Source organism: Sus scrofa, chromosome 1 (assembly GCF_054392235.1).
Source record: "Sus scrofa isolate SSC_HxYL_T2T_F1_AM1 chromosome 1, Sscrofa_HxYL_maternal_Yorkshire_Landrace_v2.0, whole genome shotgun sequence".
Lineage (NCBI taxonomy): Eukaryota > Metazoa > Chordata > Mammalia > Artiodactyla > Suidae > Sus > Sus scrofa.
Window position 1 is genome coordinate 30958615 of NC_139383.1, and position 19804 is coordinate 30978418.

The 19804-nt window shown below is 40.8% G+C and overlaps 1 protein-coding gene across 22 annotated transcripts in view; it reads left to right on the plus strand.

The window, feature by feature from the left end:
- SLC18B1 (solute carrier family 18 member B1) overlaps positions 1 to 19619 on the plus strand; it is a 33771-nt gene extending 14152 nt beyond the window's left edge. For 10 of the 22 annotated variants that reach the window (XM_085015940.1, XM_085015950.1, XM_085015915.1 and 7 more), the window contains 13 exons: positions 4058 to 4153; positions 4777 to 4850; positions 6086 to 6233; positions 8119 to 8275; positions 8914 to 9050; positions 9585 to 9686; positions 10683 to 10774; positions 12262 to 12357; positions 13963 to 14037; positions 14762 to 14855; positions 14953 to 15005; positions 15503 to 15558; positions 17435 to 19619. In XM_085015940.1, coding sequence (XP_084872066.1) covers positions 4058 to 4153; positions 4777 to 4850; positions 6086 to 6233; positions 8119 to 8275; positions 8914 to 9050; positions 9585 to 9686; positions 10683 to 10774; positions 12262 to 12357; positions 13963 to 14037; positions 14762 to 14855; positions 14953 to 15005; positions 15503 to 15558; positions 17435 to 17439 — 1185 coding nt within the window. In that variant the 3' untranslated portion in view covers positions 17440 to 19619. Of the gene's footprint in view, positions 1 to 4057; positions 4154 to 4776; positions 4851 to 6085; positions 6234 to 8118; positions 8276 to 8913; positions 9051 to 9584; positions 9687 to 10682; positions 10775 to 12261; positions 12358 to 13962; positions 14038 to 14761; positions 14856 to 14952; positions 15006 to 15502; positions 16876 to 17434 lie in introns of those variants that run through there. The other 12 variants (XM_085015986.1, XM_085015992.1, XM_085015921.1 and 9 more) reach the window with 5 other exon arrangements.
- Positions 19620 to 19804: the final 185 nt, after the last annotated feature.

Below are 19804 nucleotides of genomic sequence, written 5' to 3' on the forward strand. Positions count from 1 at the left end.
GGTGTGGGATTCCTACTTGTTCTTCCTTTTTCTGTTCCCCTCCTCCTTTGGCAGAGGGTCACAAGTGAGCTAGAAATTGCCTTTGATAGCTATTCTTGTCTTAGTTGGTATTGGCATGACAATCAGAGAACCAAACTGAACAGGCCTTGGGGTGATTCATGGGCCAGCGCAAGGAGCTTCCTGTCCTTGAATTTTTGAACTGGCGAAGTGGATTTTTTTGGTGGTGGTTTTTAGTGGCATTCAGTCCTATAACTAAATGTGATATTGAGTAAAGAAACCTTCCAGCCGTGTATTTCTTCTTTGCTGTCATCCTCAGTGAAGGCAACTAGTGTGAGATTCTTCTGACCCAGATGTGTGTGGGTTTTTTTCCCCACCAGCTGGGTGCCCTACCATGCAATTCAACTCTGACACTAAACCGAATTAGCACATACCCCACAGGTTAAAGGCTCAGTCCCACCAGACTGCCTCCCACTTCAGATGCCAGTCTCGAGTAGTAGGTCTCCGCATTACCTACTTCTGTCCAGCTTGGCTACCCATCAGAGCTTTCCATGACACCTCCCACCACCCTGATTCGATGATTTGCTAGCATGGTTTACAGAACTCAGGGAAACACTTGCTTAACGCTGACCATTTAATTATAAAAGGATATGATAAAGTACACAGACGAACTTGCAGATGGAAGAGACACAGAGGGCAAAGGATGTGGGAGGGGGCACAGAGCTTCCGTGTCCCCTCCAGGCGTACCATGCTGCCAGCATCTCCACATGTTCACCAACCCACAAGCTCCCCAAGCCCCACACTATAGGGATCTTTATGGAGGCTTCATCAGGTAGGCATGATAGATTGTTAACTCAATTTCCAGCCCTCCTCTGGGGATAGGGGTGTGGGACTGAAAGTTCCAAGCTCTAATCATGGCTTGGTCTTTCTGGTGACCAGCCCCCATCCAGGAATCTGCCAAGAATCACCTCTCGAGAACTCCTATCGCCTAGGAGACGCTGAGGGATTTAGGACTTTGGGTGTCAGAAACCAGGGTCAAAGACCAAATATCAGAACAGCACTGCTCCTAGTTGTCTTATCATGAGGAAATTACAAGGGTTTTAGGACCTCTGTACCAAGAACTGAGGACGGAGACCAATATATATGTTTTCTCCTATCTCAAAGATACCAGAAAAGAAGTATGTCCAGATCAACTGTTTGCTTAGTTCCACAGGTAAAGCAGAGCCCAGATTTCCTCATCCAAGGTTTTTTTGTTTTGTTTATACTCTAATTCTGATGTTTGCCAGCTAAATCTGACAATTCTTTCTTTCTTTTTTTTTTTTTTTGGTAGGGCACTTTATTGAGGTAGAATCCATATACAAAATATTGCGCAACTTAATATATCCATCTTGATGAATTTGGACAAAATATGTATACGCCCATGATATCATCACCACAATCAAAATACTAAACATATTCACCACTTAAAATATTTCCCTTGTGTTCTCTTGTGGGGTTTTTTCATTTTTCTTTTTTTCTTTTTTTGCGGTGAGAACTTAACATGAGCTCATCTTTTTTTTTTTTGGTCTTTTTGCCTTTTCTTGAGCCGCTCCCACGGCATATGGAGGTTCCCAGGCTAGGGGTCTAATCAGAGCTGTAGCCACCGGCCTATGCCAGAGCCACAGCAATGCAGGATCCGAGCCGAGTCTTCGACCTACACCACAGCTCATGGCAACGCCAGATCCTTAACCCACTGAGCAAGGCCAGAGATCGAACCCGCAACCTCATGGTTCCTAGTCGGATTCATAACCACTGTGCCATGACGGGAACTCCAACATGAGCTCATCTTGCTTGACAGAAACTTTATACCCAAATAGCAATAATTCCCTATTTTCCCCTTCCCAAAGCCCCTGGCAATCACCAGTCTAGTCTCTGCTTCTATGAATTTACTGTTTTAAATACTTCATATAAATGGAATCATGCAGTGTTTGCTCTTCTGAGACTGACTTATTTCACTTAGTGTAATTTCCTCACGGTTCATCCACGTTGTTGCAAATGCCAGGATTTCCTTTTTAAGGCTGAATAATACTCCCTTTTCTGTATATACGACTTTTTTTTTTTTTTTTTGTCTTTTTAGGGCCATACCTGTGGCATATGGAGGTTCCCAGGCTAAGGGTCAAATCAGAGCTGAAGCTATGCTGGCCTACACTAAAGCTACAGCAACACGGGATCTGAGCCTCGTCTGTGACCTACACCACAGCTTAGGATAATGCCAGATCCTTAACCCACTGAGCAAGGCGAGGGATCAAACCTGCATCCTCATGGATGCTAGTCAGATTCATCTCCACTGAGCCACAATGGGAACTCCTATACCACATTTTCTTATCCATTCATCTGTCGATGGACAATTGGGTTGTTGGAGCATCATCTTGGCTACTGTGAATAATGCTGCAGTGAACAGGGGGTGCACATATCTCTGAGTCACTGCTTCCAATTCTTTGGAATATATACTCAAAAGGAGGATTGCTGGACTATGTGGTGGTGCTATTTCTAATGTGTTGAGGACCCTCCATATTGTTTTCCGCAGTGGCTGCACTATTCTACATTCCCACCAACAGTGTATAAAGGCTCCAGTGGCTCCACACCCTCACCAACACTTGTTATTTTTTGTTTTTCTCAATAATTGCCATCCTATTGGGGGGTGGGGGGATCTGCTTGGGCTGTGGGATGGGAATCCTGTGAAATCAGATTGTTATGATCATTATATAACTGCAGATATGATAAATTCATTTGAGTAATAAAAAAATAATAATATGGGAAAAAAAATTGCCATCCTAGCCAGTGCGAGGTGATATCTCATTGTGATTTTGATCTGCCTTTCCCTGATGATTCATGATCTTGAACAACTTTTCATACACCCGGTGACCATTTGCATGTCTTCTTCAGAGAAATGTCTATTCAAATTCTTTGCCCACTTTTATTTACTATTTGTTTATTTATTTTTCTATTTAGGGCTGCACCTGCGGCACATGGAAGTTCCCAGGCTAGGGGTTGAATCAGAGCAGTAGCTGCCAGCCTACGCCACCGCCACAGCAACGCAGGATCTGAGCTGTGTCTGCCTCCTACACCACAGCTTGTGGCAATGCTGGATCCTTAACCACTGATCAAGACCAGGGATCGAACCCACATCCTCATGGATACTGGTCGGGTTCTTAACCTGCTGAGCCACAACAGGAACTCCCCTTTGCCCATTTTTTCTTATGGGGGCTTTTTAGAATCTTGTAGGAGATTCTTATATATTTTGGATGTTAACCTCTTGTATAGAGGTGGTTTACAAACATTTTCTCCCATTCTGTAGGCTACCTTTTCACTCTGCTGATTGTTTCCTTTGCTGTGATGATTTTTAGTTTGATGTAGTCCCATTTGTCTAATTCATTTTGTTGCCTAGGCTTTTGGTGTCAAATTTAAGAAATCATTGCCAAGATCAGTGTCAAGAAACCCCCTATCCCCATCTTTTCTTTAAGGAGTTTAACAGTTTCAGATCTTATGTTTAAGTCTTATTTCTTTTGCATTCATTTTTTGATTGTTGTAAGATATGGGTCCACTTTCATTCTTTTGCATGTGTTTATCCAGTTTTCTTAGCAGGACTTGTTGAAGAGACAATCTCTTCCTCATTGTGTGTCCTTGGCACCCTTGTAGAAGATCAATTGACCATAGGTGTGTGGGTTTATTTCGGGGCTCTCTATTCTGTTCCATTCGTTTATGTCTGTCTTTCTGCCAGAACTATAGGGTTTTAATCACTGTACCTTTGTAATTTATTTTTGAAATCAAGAAGTGTGATGCTTTCAGCTTTGTTCCTCTGTCTCAAGATCTTAAAGCCAGCAGTTCATAATAGGCTTGATGACTCAATTATTTTCATGTCAGAGACTAGGTTTTACTGTAGTTTCCTTTCCTTCCTTACCATGTTTACTTTAATATAATAATCTCTGAAATTGCTACACAGATAAAGGTTACAAGAAGATGATGCTCTGATTGAATAGCTCCATTTTTCCATATTGTTTCCTTTTTTCTTTCTTTAAAGGCTGAAAAGAAAGGAGCCAGCAACACAGTTATTGGTATGATCTTTGGATGCTATGCTTTTTTCGACTTGCTGGCCTCTTTGGTATTTGGAAAATATGTAAGTATCAAAGTTCATATTCACATTTTAAATTTTTAAAATTATGTAATGAGTTATTCTAATTTACTAATCTAGAATTTCCACTGATACAGAAATAAACACCATTATATTTTATGAATTGTGCTTCTGTGGACAGTTCCATTCTTTGGGTTGACTGATATTTAACTTCTTCCATGTTTGTAAACAGTGGGTGTTGTCATTCCATTAAGGAATTATTGGAGTTCCCATCATGGCGCAGTGGAAATGAATCCGACTAGGAACCATGAGGTTGTGGGTTCAATCCCCGGCCTCACTCAGTGGGTTAAGGATCTGGCGTTGCCGTGAGCTGTGGTGTAGGTCGCAGAAGCGGCTCAGATCCCGTGTTGCTGTGGCTGTGGTATAGGCAGGCATCTTCAGTTCCAATTGGACCCCTAGCCTCAGAACCTCCATATACCGCGGGTGCAGCCCTAAAATGACGAAAAAAAAAGAGACCAAAAAAAAAAAAAAAAAGGATTATTATACTCTTTTGTTAACTTCACATGTCTTCCCCAAATCTTCTGTTTCTTGATACAGTGAATTTGTTTATGTCAATGTAGACTTGCAGCGGTCCTCAACTTACCACTTTTCTTTGGCATTTATTATAGCTTGTACACATTGGAGCAAAATTTATGTTTGTAGCAGGAATGTTTGTCTCAGGAGGAGTTACAGTGCTCTTTGGGTAAGTTGTTCTCTGATGTATTTGGAAACTTGAACCAATTTCATCATTTATCTTCAGTTTAAAATGTTACTGGTTTCTTTAAATCAATCAGTACCATTGATTAAATGCCTGGCATACAGTTAGTGGTGAAGGGAGTTGGATGATGTAGAGACTAGAATGAATGACATTGATCTTAAGAAAAAAGGCCTCTAGCAGATCACCTTTAAGCTGGCTACTGAATCTGTGCTTTAGGACTCCTGAGATTGTGAGTGACACACTTTTCTGAGTCACAAAAACTTTTTTGACATAAGCAAAAAATTGAATTTCTTACTTAAAGAATCAGCTGATAACATCAGGATACAAATGTTAAGATAATGTCATCGGAAGTCTGATGACATATATATATTTTAAATTAAGGGCTGTACCTGTGGCATATGGAAGTTCCCAGGGTAGGGGTCGAATCAGAGGCTGCAGCTGCTGGTCTACACGCAATGCCAGATCCTTAACCCACTGAGCAAAGCCAGGGATCGAACCCACATCCTCTTGGATACTAGTCAGGTGCATAACCTGCCAAGCCACAATGGGAACTCCCAGATTTTTGGTTTTGTTCCTCTTCTTGTGCTTTTTTTGTTTGGAGGAAAACTTGAAATTACAGTTTTTCTTCTCTATAGGTTCTTGTCAGAGTGGCTACATTTTTCAAAAGGTCTATTTAGTATTATCATTTAAGGCACCAATTATGTCAGTAGAAAAGAGCAAGCTTTTCTTATGAAGCTGTTACTTGGATTCAAATTCTTCCTACAAAAGTATGACAAAAAAGCCCTTTTAAAAATTCATATCCTAGGAGTTCCCGTCGTGGCGCAGTGGTTAATGAATCCGACTAGGAACCATGAGGTTGCGGGTTCGATCCCTGCCTTTGCTCAGTGGGTTAAGGATCCGGCATTGCCGTGAGCTGTGGTGTAGTTTGCAGACGTGGCTCAGATCTCATGTTGCTGTGGCTCTGGCATAGGCCGGTGGCCACAGCTCCGATTCGACCCCTAGCCTGGGAACCTCCATATGCCACGGGAAGCGGCCCTAGAAAAGGCAAAGAGACCAAAAAAAAAAAAAAAAAAAAAGAAAAAGAAATTCATATCCTAAAGGAATTTATTATCATAACTATGGTTGAGGTACTACTACTGTTTTCAGTGAGTACACTTAAAAAGAAAAAAGAACAAATCATAACCAATTTGGCATTTAAGAATTGTCTTATTCTTTTTTAGTGTATTGGACCAAGTACCAGAAGGACCAGTGTTTATTGCTATGTGCTTTCTAGTGAGAATAACCGACGCAATAAGTTTTTCTGCAGCAATAACTGCATCATCTTCTATCCTTGCAAAGGCTTTTCCAAATAACGTGGCTACAGTAATGGTAGGTATTTTTATACACTTTTCCTGTTTTCCTTTTAATGTAGGCTAAAATATTTGCTTGACCTTTCAGGTCAAAGCCGGGGGCCATTCTTCTAGACCTGCTTTTCTCCTACTCTCTGTGTTTTCGTTACCTTTCACCCCAATTTCTGCTTGTAGCAGCAGACAGCCAGTAAACACACCCTTAGTCTTACTTGGGTGCTTTTCCTGGATGTTGAAGCCCCTGAATGGGCAAAAACAAATATTCTTTAGATCTCTTTTAAAAAAAACCCTTAGAGGTCCCATCGTGGCTCAGCAGTTAACGAACCCGACTAGCATCCAAGAGGACTCGGGTTCGATCCCTGGCCTCACTGTTAAGGATCTAGCGTTGCCATGAGCTGTGGTATAGGTCTAAGATGCGGCTCGGATCTCATGTTGCTATGGCCGTGGTGTAGGCCAGCAGCTGTAGCTCAGATTAGACCCCTAGCCTGGGAACTTTCTTATGCCTTGGGTGCAGGCCTAAAAAGAGAAAAAAAAAAAAAAAAAAGCCCTCTCCAGTGGTATATTGCCTTCTCTCTGTAGCCTGGATTATGGCTGGGTTGTTTGAAGCATTCTTCTGCTTTAGAAAAGAGTTGTCCCTAGTGGCCAAATGCTTGATTTATGCTAGAGTCTTTGCTCCACTTTTCCCAGATTCATGGAAGGGATCTTAGAGACCAACTTGAAGTCCATAAGGGCTTCTGTGAAGTCAGTCTGCCTCTTATTTTACCATAGAAATCCAGAGCCTGGCAGCATCATATTGATGCACATTCTCATTTATTGCCTAGATGCCTCTACATGGGGTATAAGTGACACAACAGATTCCTGTTCCAGCTCTTGACTGCTGCTTCCCTGTCTCAACTAGGCTTTCCCCGTAGCTCCCTTCTCTGGACCCAGGCATCCCTGAAGGACTCATGGTTTGCATATCAGAACAAGCACCCCCCCTCAGAGCATGTAACTGTCCTTTAAACTTCAGGGTCTAATCAGCTTGGTACCAAGGTTGCCCTTATTTACCCATATTAATACTACAGTTTGAACATTTTAACCATCAGACAAACTATTTGCTGTATAAATATAAATCTTCATACTTTTTATTGGGTATATATACATATATATTTACCTACTTCTATAATCATATATATGTCTGTATACCTGGATAGATTCACTTTAGGTTCTATAATCATTTGGCGTGCAGTGCTGGTCACTGTGACAGGTGTACTGTTTATATTTCCAAGAAAAATATTTATCAGAAAGGGTTCAGAATACTAGTCTGTGGACATGCTCTGTAAGACAGACTTTTGTGTCTAAACATGTTTGGAGTGTGGATTTGCTGTCCTGCAACTAGGGCTGGCCACTTCACATTAGAGCTATTTGCATTTCATTTTATGTGTCAACAAAACAGCCCTCTTTCCCATAGGATTATTCATTTTTCTCATTGACTGGTAGTCGCTCTCCTGTTGTAATTGGAAAATTAGTCCTTTGTCAATATTTTTTCCCTATTCTTCACTTGACTATTGATTTCTTTTGCCGTCTGGAGTTTTTCATAGTTTCATGTGATCAGATTTATCGAATTTTTCTTTTGTGTCCTCTTAGTTTTTATATCATAATTAGAAAATCTTCCCCACCATAATAATTAGAAAAGAAAAAACCTCTCGTATTTTGTTTTTCTAGTACTTTTATGGTTTCAATATGTATGTTTAAATTTTGGGTCCATCTTGAGGGGGGCAGTGTGTGTGTGTGTGTGTGTGTGTGTGTGTGTGTGTATGTAAATCGTGAAGTGATAGAATTTTTTTTCAGATCCTGCCCATTATATCTTTGTTAATTTTTCAAACAAAATATATTGACTCAAATTTCTTTTGTTTTTTCACTTTTAGGGAAGTCTTGAGATTTTTTCTGGACTGGGATTAGTGCTAGGGCCTCCTTTGGGTGGCTTCTTATATCAGTCCTTTGGCTATGAAGTGCCTTTCATTTTTCTGGGATGCATAGTTCTCCTGATGGTACCCCTCAACATGTGTATTTTACCTAATTATGGTAAGACCTCATTTATTACTCATTTAAAAAATCTCAAATTTGAGTATTTTTATGCCTTTGTTGGAGTCCAGTTTTAACATATATGCATTTTTACTGTATATAATCCATAGTAGAATTCCTAGAACATACTGAAAGAATTGATTCCCTTTTCATAAATGTTGACGTAGGGAGTTCCCATTGTGGCTCAGCGGGTTAAGAACCGGACTAGTATCCATGAGGATGCAGGTCCAATCCGTGGCCTCGATCAGTGGGTTAAGGATCTGGCGTTGCCGTGAGCTGTGGTGTAGGTCACAGACAGGGCTCAGATCCCACGTTGCTGTGGCTCTGGTGAGGCCAGTGGCTACATCTCAGATTAAACCCGTAGCTCGGCAACTTCCATATGCTGCAGGTACAGCCCTAAAAAGCAAATAAAATAAAATAAAATAAATAAATAAAAATTTTAAAAAAGGAAAATGGAAATGGCCTCTAGGTTTGAATAACTTACATTCAGAGGTAAATAATACACAATTTTATGCAGTGGTTATTTTGATTACTGGATAAGGATGACGTTACCAATTTTACTTTTCCAAATAGATTGAAAGGCAAAGTCAAGCAGTTTTCATTCCTCGAATTTCTTCTTTCATTTTCACCCCCCAAAGAGTCTGATCCAGGGAAACACTCCTTCTGGAAACTCATCACTTTACCCAAGGTGGCCTTTTTATCCTTCGTCATCACCTCACTCAGCTCGTGCTTTGGCTTCCTTGATCCGACCCTGTCCCTCTTTGTTTTGGAGAAGGTGAGTAGCCCCCAGTGATGAAGACCTCTGCCCTGTGGCCAGTGGACATAATTGCTTGCTCTCGGGCCCTGCTTGGTGGAAAGTGCACTGGTGGACAGTCAGCATCCCTTGGGAGCTTATTAGAAATGCAGATTCTCAGGCCCCATCCCAGACTTGATGACTCAGAAATTCTAGGGCTGAAGTCCAAGAACCTCTTTTAAGAAACTAACTTTTGTGCATAATAACGTTGGCAAAGCACCGGTTTACATGTAAAGATGCTATGATTCGTGGAGGATGGTTATAGTCTGTTTAATGTTAAGCGCTACAAAGTGAAAACAGACTGGGACTTCTGACCTCTGGTTAGGTTTTTTTTTTCCCCCCATAGGAAAAAAGTAATCCATTTACAAAAGTAAGACAAAAATCAGGAAGGATACTGAGTGTTAGTAGTCCACTGATGGTGGATAATCAGAGCTGAAGGAGTGGCAGAGGAAAGGTTCGATGTTTATTGAAAGAGTAATTTAGCCATGTAACTTTAATACAGGATTTCCTTTACAGTTTCATTTACCAGCTGGATACGTGGGACTGGTATTCCTGGGTTTGGCGCTGTCCTACACCATTTCTTCACCACTGATGGGCCTACTCAGTGATAAAATGCCAGTATGTACACTTAATTGATATTTAGGAATGACTTTTGTATGTTTATTACAGATTATGATTATTATTATTATCTTATTTTTTACAGCTGCACCTGCAGCCTATGAAGTTCCCAGGCTAGTGGTCAAATCGGAACTGCAGTTGCAGGCCTACCCCACTGCCACAGCAACCCCAGATCTGAGCTACATCTACAACCTACACCACAGCTTGTGGCAACACCAGACCCTTAACCCACTAAGCAAGGCCAGGGATTGAACCAACATAATCAAGGACACCATATGAAGTTCTTTACCCACCAAGCCACAACGGGAGCCCCAAGAATTACTTTTGTATGTTTAGACTGGTGGTTTTCCAGCAGTATTTCTGGAACTTTAGAGGTCTGTGGATTAGAATTAGCACACTCACTTGTTAAAAACTTTTTACTTTTACTGAGGTAGAGTGGACAAATAAAATTGTAAGATATTTGGAGTTCCCATTGTGGTCCAGTGGAAACAGATCTGGACTATGAGCATCTATGAAGACACAGGTTCGATCCCTGGCCTAGCTTAGTGGGTTAAGGATCTGGTGTTGCTGTGAGCTGTGGTGTGTAGCTCACAGACGCAGCTCAGATCCGGAGTTGCTATGACTGTGGCCTAGGCCAGCAACTGTAGCTGGATCCTTAATCTGCTCTGCCACAGCAGGAACTCCTAGCACTTTTCAATAACATGACTTTTCTAGGTGTTGTATCTACTTGGTTTTTCCTTGTGGTGACTGCTTTTTAAATTGTTATATATTGTTCAGGAAATCCTTGTCCTTTTTCATACCTTGTCTGGGGGTATATTGTCCTTGCTTTTGTGTTTACCATCTACCTGTTTCTCTTACATGTAAAATTTGATTTTCATCAGTATATTTGGGTTTTTGGATATCATGCTTGTGTTTTTCAGTGATTTTCTTTATATTCCTGTATTATGAAAGACCTTTGGTCTAAGTGTTTCTTTGGACTTTCTTTACCATCTTTAGCATCTAAGGAAATGGCTTCTAGTTTTTGGAAACTTAATCACAGCAGGATGCTACTTGCTCTTAGGACCTGCTCCAGTCTTGCACATGAAGAGGTAATTTTTTTCTTCTTCTTCTTCTTTTGTGCTTGTGGCCAAATAGCACTAGGAATTATTTCAAAAATTTTTAGTGTAACACGGATATGCTTAGTGTTTTTGAATCTTATTTAATTAATTACTGGATTTAGGACTATACTGAATGATTTGTTAGACTGACAGTATTACTAGATGGCAGCAGTAGAATAAGCAAATAGGAATGTATTACATCTGTAACAAATGAGAAAGATGCTTATTCTCCCTTTGTGTTTCAGTTGCACATTTGTACTGTATTTTAAATATAGCATTTGTTACCTTCCTGTAGCTGATTGTTCTTAGAATATACTTTTGTTTTTTTCTACTCCCTGCCCCATGAGGTGGGGGCCAAATCATTTTGCTTCTATGTCATCCTTAGCATATAGTAGCTGCTTACTAAAGCTTGTTTATTACAATTTATTTATAAAATAAAGTGAGCTGCTTAGAGCTTTTTAAGTACCTCTGGGACAGAGTGTGATATGGAAAAAGCAAGGATTTCAGAGTCTTTCAGATCTGGGTTTGTATTCTGGCTTTGCCACTTACTTGGTATGTGCACTTGGGCCAATCATTTAACTTCCAAGAGGCGTCAGTTTTCTTATCTACAAAAAAAACCCACCAATAATAGTACTAAGATACATTTTTTTAGGCTCAAGATGGAGCGACTCCTGCCCAGGAGGCCGCATCAGCAAACCAAAACTTAGAATACTTTTATAGGTCCCTGTAAATGCTCCTCTTGACCAGAAAAGCCATCCATTCAGTCGGCCAGTCCCCAAACACCAAGCCAACTCTGGGCCTCCTCACCCCGAACAAGGTTGACCAAGTGGCCCCAGCCAATCAGATTTCTGTTTTTCTCCTCCTTGTTCTTCGCTCTTTATCCTATAAAAGCTTCCTGCCTTTTGTCCCGTTTTACAGTTCTCCTAGACAGTCCGCTTCATGAAGGGTTAAATCAAGTTTGTTGGCATCACCTAAATTGTTTTCTTGAATCCCTTCTAACAAACTTAATGTGGCAAGGTTGCTGCAAGGGTTCCACCAGGTAATGGATATTAAGTAACTGACATAGTGCCCAACAGGGAACACATAGCAGTTTCCTGTCCTTCTTTGACCACTTACCTTCTGTGCCCTTTTTCCATCAGTGTTATTTCTAAGCCAAGCGACTGAAGGGGCAACATTGACACTGACATTTTATCCAGTTTTGAGGGGCTGTTATATGGTGATAAGAAAGCAGGTTGACTCCAGACATGTGACATGTGTGACCAAAGATGTTGGGGTATCAGGATGAATGGATTTTCTTTCCCCTCAAAACATAAGGCCCTAAAGGGTGCTGTCACTGAATGAAATGAGATCAGATGGGAATGAGGACCAAGCTAGTCGTGTATTCTGTGCAACCAAACTTCTGCCCTCCTTGGTGTCAAGCTTTGTTGTCTCTTTAAATGCTGATAGTTTTTTGATTTCCCTCCAAAACTCTTTTGCAGTCAGCTCTGGCTGCTGGTGCTGATACTAGTCATAAATGGTGTCTCTGCTGGAATGAGTTTAATTCCAACTTTCCCGGAGATTCTCACCTGCGCTTAGTAAGTTACCTCCATTGCTTGAAGAACTGTATTGTCAATAGCAGTAAACATCACAAGCATGGATTTCTCAATTTTGTAGGATGCTGGATATTTTTTTACCACACTCAATCTTCATGATTTCATGTCACACAGTATTGTGATATAAATAGTATGTATAGGCGAAAACAATAATATACACGATAATACATAGTAATATGAATAGAGTGATAGGTAAAATGGGTTGCGGATAGAGCCTTGGCTTGGTGTATGCCTTGGTACAGGTATACTTTTAAAAATCCAAAGCACAGCATCGTTTCCCTCTCATAGAGGAGATCCCTACAAGGGCACAGAGTGACCAGGTAAGATGATGTTGTACCAGTTCCAATGTATGGGGTTTTTTTTCTCCCACACCACCAAGTACTTCTCTGAAACCAGCTTGATGTCCTACAGTTCACCTAATTCTGACACTGTGTACCTGGAAATGGCATCAGTCCTACAGGCAAAGGGCTCAGTCCCACAAGAGAGCCTTCCGCTTCCCATGCCAATTTCAACTGCAGGTTGTTACTGATGCTTCTGATCAACTGGCTGTAAATCAGAGGTTCTCATGGGTTTGATTGATTTGCTAGAGCAGCTCATAGAACTCAGGAAACCAGTTCACTCACTAGGTTACTGGTTTGCTGCTAAGATATTAAAGATATGAATCAACAGCCAGATGACAAGATACATAGGACAGTGAGGTCCCAGGCAAAGGAGCCTCTGTCCTTGTGGAGCTTGGGGCCCAAGCATGGTGGCACGTGAAAGCATTCTGGTTTGTTTCCCAAGATGAAAGCTTTCTGAATTCAGTCCTTTGGGGATTTTATGGAGGCTTCATTACATAGCAATGGATACATAGCAATGGATTCAACCTCCAGCGCCTCTCCCCTCTCCATGGAGGAAGGGTGTGTGGGACTGAATGTTCCAACCCTCTAATCACATGTTGATTCTCCAGGCATCCTGGGTGCTGGTCCCAGAGTCATCTCATTAACATAACAAAAGACACTTTTTGATGGCTTTCATCACTTAGGAAATTGCACAGATTTTAGGAGCTCTGTGCCAGAAATGGGGAAGAAGACCAAACATAAATTTTTATTCTAAACCACAGTACCACACCAGACATTGGTCACTTGGCCACCACTCTTTTTTTTTTTTTTTTTTTAGTAGGCATGATAACACAAAGTGAACTTGAGCAGGGAGAGTACTGATGGCTGTGCTGTGCCGGTTCAACAGTTCTCGTAAGAATAAGGAGCTGCCTTTGTATTTCCTAAAAGTTGCCCATTGTTCTCTTTACATGTTCATCTCATTTTAATTGGTTAATTATATACTTTAATAAACATTTGATGCAAGTGGGTCAAGATTCTTAATAATATATCCTATATATGCAGTTAAAGTATTTTTATAAAACCATGGCGTAAACATAACTGTGAGAGTGTCTTTAGATTAGCATTTTATTTTAGAAATGGAGTGTTCTTGCTGTTGGGTTTGTCCAGATTATCCCTGGTTTGTTTTAGTTTATCTATCATACAGTATTCTTTTGTTCCATGCACATTTCGCTTTTAATCACAGATATACTCTTGTTTCTCTTTGCAGTGAAAATGGGTTTGAAGAAGGATTAAGTACCTTGGGACTTGTGTCAGGTCTCTTTGGTGCAATGTGGTCAGTGGGGTGAGTAGCTGTTGAACTTCTTTTACACTTGCAAGTTGGGAAATAACCATCCCCATTTTATAGATGAAGAAATTCAGACACCAAGAGGTCAGATGAGTTGTCAGCAGATACTGGGAGGTCAGATGAGTTGTTCAAAGGCACACAATTCATTTAGGACATTGTTCCATTTCTAACCCCCACCCTCTGACTACAAGATCAGTAGTTATACTAGCAGTTTTAATACCTAATCAAAATGGTCCCATATACTTTGTCTTACTTTAGTAATATTTTAAAGTTCCTTTAAGAGGAGCATGTCTCAGTCTTGAAAATATGTTTATTTATTTATTTGTGCATTTATTTTTTACTCTCTATTATACCAGAGGGATACCTGTATGCAGGCCATGTAGATATTAATAAGGAGGTACTGAGTTATTTTAAATACAAATACCTAGAAGGGTAGAAAGAATAATATAAAGATTCTTTTGAATGCATGTCTTCTTTTTTAAACTTTCATGGAAAGTTACCAACTTTTCAGAAGCAGTTATAATTTTAGGATTGTTTAAAAATTTTAAACATGATCATTATCAGGTAGAATTATTTTCCTTCACCTACTACTCTGTCCAGAATCAGCTTTTTTCTTTAGTACTTATAGTTTCAATATAATGAATTGAATAGGTTATGCAGCCTGTAAGAAGTAACTCTTCTTTTTGCGCTATTTAATACTCTTGCTTCTTTTCATTGTTAGTGCTTTTGCAGGACCAACACTGGGGGGAATTCTGTATGAAAAAATTGGTTTTGAATGGGCAGCTGCTCTACAAGGGCTCTGGGCTCTGACAAGTGTGAGTAATTAGTCTTTTATTTTTTATTTTCCTTATGTTTATGGAGAAACATGACTTGGATAATTGATATTAACCAGTACCTTTAATTCTGTTAAAGGGACTCCTAATGGGCGTGTTTTACCTAGTGGAGCACTCAAGGAGAAGGAGGAGGTATGGTCAACTCTTGAGCTTTTTTTCTCCCTTTAACAGGTTGTGGGGGAGTTCAGTGGTGATGAACTGACTAGTATCTGTGAGGAGGCAGGCTCCATCCCTGGCCTCGCTCAGTGGGTGAAAAGATCTGTGTTGCTGTGAGCTGTGGTGTAGGTTGCAGATGCGGCTCAGATCTGGCATTGCTACGGGTGAGGTATAGGCCGGTAGTTGCAGCTCCAATTTGACCCCTAGCCTAGGAACTTCCATATGCTGCAGGAGCAGCCTTAAAAAGACAAAAAGAAAAGAAAAAAGAAAAAGAAAAAAAGTTGACTTGCAGGAATGGAAAAGAAACAACATTTTACATGCATTTTTCCAGTTAGGAGACTTTTGGGCACCTTGAGCCTCATCATCTCATAGACACATTTTATGAGAATAGTTGGGTAGAGATGTAGGTACTGAGGTTTTTTTGTTTTTTTAAGGTGAGAAATATTGACCTTGTCTTCTTTCCTTTAATGTAGATCTAAACTTGAAAATGTCCTCAGCACACAGGAGGAACGGACTGCTCTCCTGCCAGGTGAAACATAGCCTTAGGAATCCCAACTGATACAGGGCTGGGAGGCGCATGCACCTGGCCTTGAACAGCAAGGTTGGAAGAATTTTCTTAATTTTTATATGCAAAACTCCATGGACCACACAGCAACATCCTGGAAATGTTAACATAGTTTTGGGTGATTCTATGCTGGACTGTACTTAGGTTTGTCCTGAAAAGCTGGCCTGCTGAACCAGCCATATTTGAAACCTTAAATATGAGATGAGCTGTTGAAGATAACAAAAGTCTGTGGTTTTGAGTGACCAAACTTGACCTTGAAGATGTTACTGACTCTGGGTTTCCTATTTGCCCTCTTTACATTTTTTCTAAGTGCACTACTTGTGTGAGTGTACCTTTTTTTTTTTTTAATTAACAGGGAAAGAAATGATTTGATATCTGTAAAAAGAATATAAAAGATAACTCAAAATATGCAGAATAATAACTGTGAAATCTGTTTTTAAAATATTTGCTTCCTCTCTGTTCTGAGATGTTTTTGTTCAAAGGCTAAATTTCAGCCTACCATGTAAAAATTCTATAGCATATCCTGGCTCTAAGCTTTTCTAACACTTTTGTTTGTGTGGAAGATACAAGAATAATATGACTTAATACTTCCAGTCTTTTAGCAGGCTTTGAATTATAATCTGGATTTATAAATAATAATTGGTATAATACTATTAATTTTCCTTAATGTCTCTGTTTCAGCTCGGTATACATATACATATATATATATATAAGTATATATGTATTTTTTTTGCTCATTCCCAGAGCAAGTGAGCCCACAGTAATGTTTGTTCTCTCTTCGGCAAGGAGTTGCTCTGACTTCATGTGAAGTCCATGCTCTTGTTTGAAGTGAGTGAATCTGCTGTGCAACTCTTATGCTTCCTAGTTTCCATAGTGTAGGAGCCACATTTACACCCTCCTTTTAATAGAAGAAATGTTTTTTAAAATATCTATTTATTAATTTAAAAATGTTTGTGGAATACCTTCTTTGAACTGACACTGTGCTTGGTGTTAGGGATTTAGCTGTGAATAAGATAAACACAGTCTCTGCCTTTATAGAACTAATATTCCAGTGACAAACAATAAATAAATACCGGAATCTCTATTATCTTACAGAGATGCTATGAAGGAAAAAACCTGGCAATATGAAAGAGTAATTGGAGTTCCTGTCGTGGCTCAGCAGGAACGAACCTGACTAGTAGCCATGAGAACTCGGGTTTGATCCCTGGCCTTGCCCAGTGGGTTAATGATCCCACGTTATCATGAACTGTGGTGTAGATCTGGCTTGGATCTGGCATTGCTGTGGCTGTGGTGTAGGCCGGCAGCTGCAGCTCTGATTCGACCCCTAGCCTGGGAACCTCTGTATGCCATGGGTGTGGCCCTCAAAAGAAAAAAAAAAAAAGAAAGAAAGAAAGTAATTGAGAGTAATTGGCTGGGCTTGATTAGGTGTGGGGATCCTAACTGAGAGAAGCCCTCTCCATGGAGGTGGGGCTTTTGAACCGACATCTGAAGAATGAGCATATGCAAAAGGGCTTGCCAGTGGTCAGAGAGAAAGTCAGGGCCCACGTGGCTGGAGTCTGGTAAAGAAAGTTTTTTAATGGAGGACACTGGAATTTACTATTTCCAGAAGGTCATTTTGCATTTGTGTGTACAAGGTCAGTGGTGATGCTCATCCCCGGAGGTAGATGGAGATCTTTGGAAGCTTTGAGAGAGACATCAATGGTTTGGACCAGGCAGGTGGTGGTAAAGTGGGGAGAAAAGGATGTCTTTGGAAGTGGAACCAACAGGACTTGCTATTGTGTTTGGGAAATGAGAGAGGAATTCAGCATGACTCCTAGTTTTTATGTTTTTTGTTTTTTAGGATGACTCCTAGTTTTGGCTTGAGGGTGTAGGTGGTCAGAGGTACCTCTTAGTGAAATGGGGAAGAATGGAAGCAAAACAGATCCTGAAGGTGCAAATTAAACCATGACAGGACACCTTTTCACACTACCAGAAGGGGAAGAAAAATTAAAAGGCTCATAATACCCAGGTTGGATAAGAAGGACAGCAGTTGGACCTAGGAACCGGACCATCTCATAAGACTGCTGGGCATTAGGTGCCAAAATTGAAGATTTACAAATCCCGGGAATGCTTCATTCCCCTCTGTAATTCCCCCAAGTCCCTTGGTCTGATCCAGTGCCCACCAAGCAGAGTGACCTGTCACCTCGCCCCTGCTTCCTGGAACAGCACCAGGACAGAGTGTGACCCCAACCCGCTGCACTCGTAGGGGGTGCAGAAGAGCCAGGTCTCCATCGCATTGGTTAAATTGCCCTGCTTCCCCCCCCCCCCACCCGCCCCGCGCCGCCCCCCGTGCTTTTCTACCGTAGATGCAGACTCTGGCTAGCCCGCTGCCCCTCCCTCCAGCAGCCGAGGATGGGGCTGAACGCCAGCAGTTCCAACTTCTGCCGCTGGAGGCCGCTATTAAAGCACCGCAGGAATTAGCTGGTAGCTCACCGCGGGATCAAGGGCGCCTGGCTCGCTCCGCCCCCAGCCGGCGGCCCCGCATCACTTAGGACAGTCAGCGTCTAAACCGGCCCTGTTGACTGTTGGGAGGTCAAGGTCAAGGCAAAGATTCCAGTCCTCCTGGGGAGATAGCTTTTAGTTCCCACTCCCAACACTCAGCTGTCAATACCTACTGTGGGTACCAGTGTATTTAAAAAAGCTTTGTACCGAACCAATTTTGCCCTTTTCCATCTTATGATTCTGAAGTATGAATGTTGACAAAAAAAGTAAAAATGTAAGAAACGATAGGAGAACTATGAACAATAAAACCAAAAGATAGGTCAGAACTATCAAAGGAAATCTGTTTGTATTCATATTTGTATATATTTGTATTTTATTTATTATTATTATGTTTGCCTTTTTGCCTTTTCTAGGGCGGCTCCCGCGGCATATGTAGGTTCCCAGGCTAGGAGTCGAATCAGAGCTGTAGCCGCTGGCCTATACCAGAGCCACAGCAACGCGGGATCCGAGCCACGTCTGCAACCTACACCACAGCTCACGGCAACGCCGGATCCTTAACCCACTGAGCAAGGGCAGGGATAGAACCTGCAACCTCATGGTTCCTAGTCGGATTCGTTAACCACTGAGCCACGACGGGAACTCCTATATATTTGTGTTTTAAATGTAACAAAGATGCCCAGTTTAAACTCTTTTTTTTTTTTTTAAATGAGCCTGAATGTAGAATATAATAAATAAGCGGTATCTTTTATGTTACAATCATATTGCAACCTGTACATACATGACATATAGACTAATCAAAGGAAAAATAAAAAGGGCAAATAAACTCCCAAATTCTCTAACTTTAAAAAAAAAATTTAATTATTAAAAAATTTTTAAAATTATCTTAAAAAAATTTTTTTTTGAGGTAATTACTGATTCACATGCAGTTGCATGAAAAAATTCACAGAGGTCATCCGTACTCTTTACCTAGATGCCCTCAATGGTAATGTAAGGGAGAAACCTTACTGAGGGAGCTTTAGTGGTCCTGCCCAGCCATTGGTTGGCAATGCAGTGAGCCCTTACCAATAGCCATTGGCTGTAAGTGACTGACCATTGGCCCCTCCTCCTCCCCTTCCTGTGTATAAAAGAAGACCGAATTTGGATTGAGAGAAGATGGTTTTTTGAGACACAAGTCTGCCATCTTCTTGGCCGGCTAGCTTTCCAATAAAAGTCATTATTCCTTGCCCCAATAATTTGTCTCTGTCACCCTCACTTGCTCATTAATTTTTGACAACCACTAATCTGTTCTCCATTTCTGTAATTTTATCGTTTCAAGAATGCTGCATAAATGGAATCATTTGGTATGTTATCTTTGGGGATTGGCTTTTTTTCATTCAGAATAATGCTCTTGAAATCCACCCATCCTGTGTGTGTCAGTGGTTTATTCCTTGTTGAGTAGTATTCCATGCTGTGGACATACAGCTTGTTTATTTTTCCACCGAAGGACATCTGGATTGTTTTCAGTTTTGGGGTGTAAAATAAATAAATGTGAACATTCAAGTACAGGATTTTGTGTGAATGTGTCTTCATTTCTCTGGGATAAATGCTCAGGAATACAACTGCTGAGTTGTAATTGCAAGATTATTTTTTTTCACCAAATAACCCATGTATTTTACATAGGAAGTTTGATTTGGACAATGAATATTAAATATCATACATTAATGAAATATTCTATTTACCTGTTTGGGTT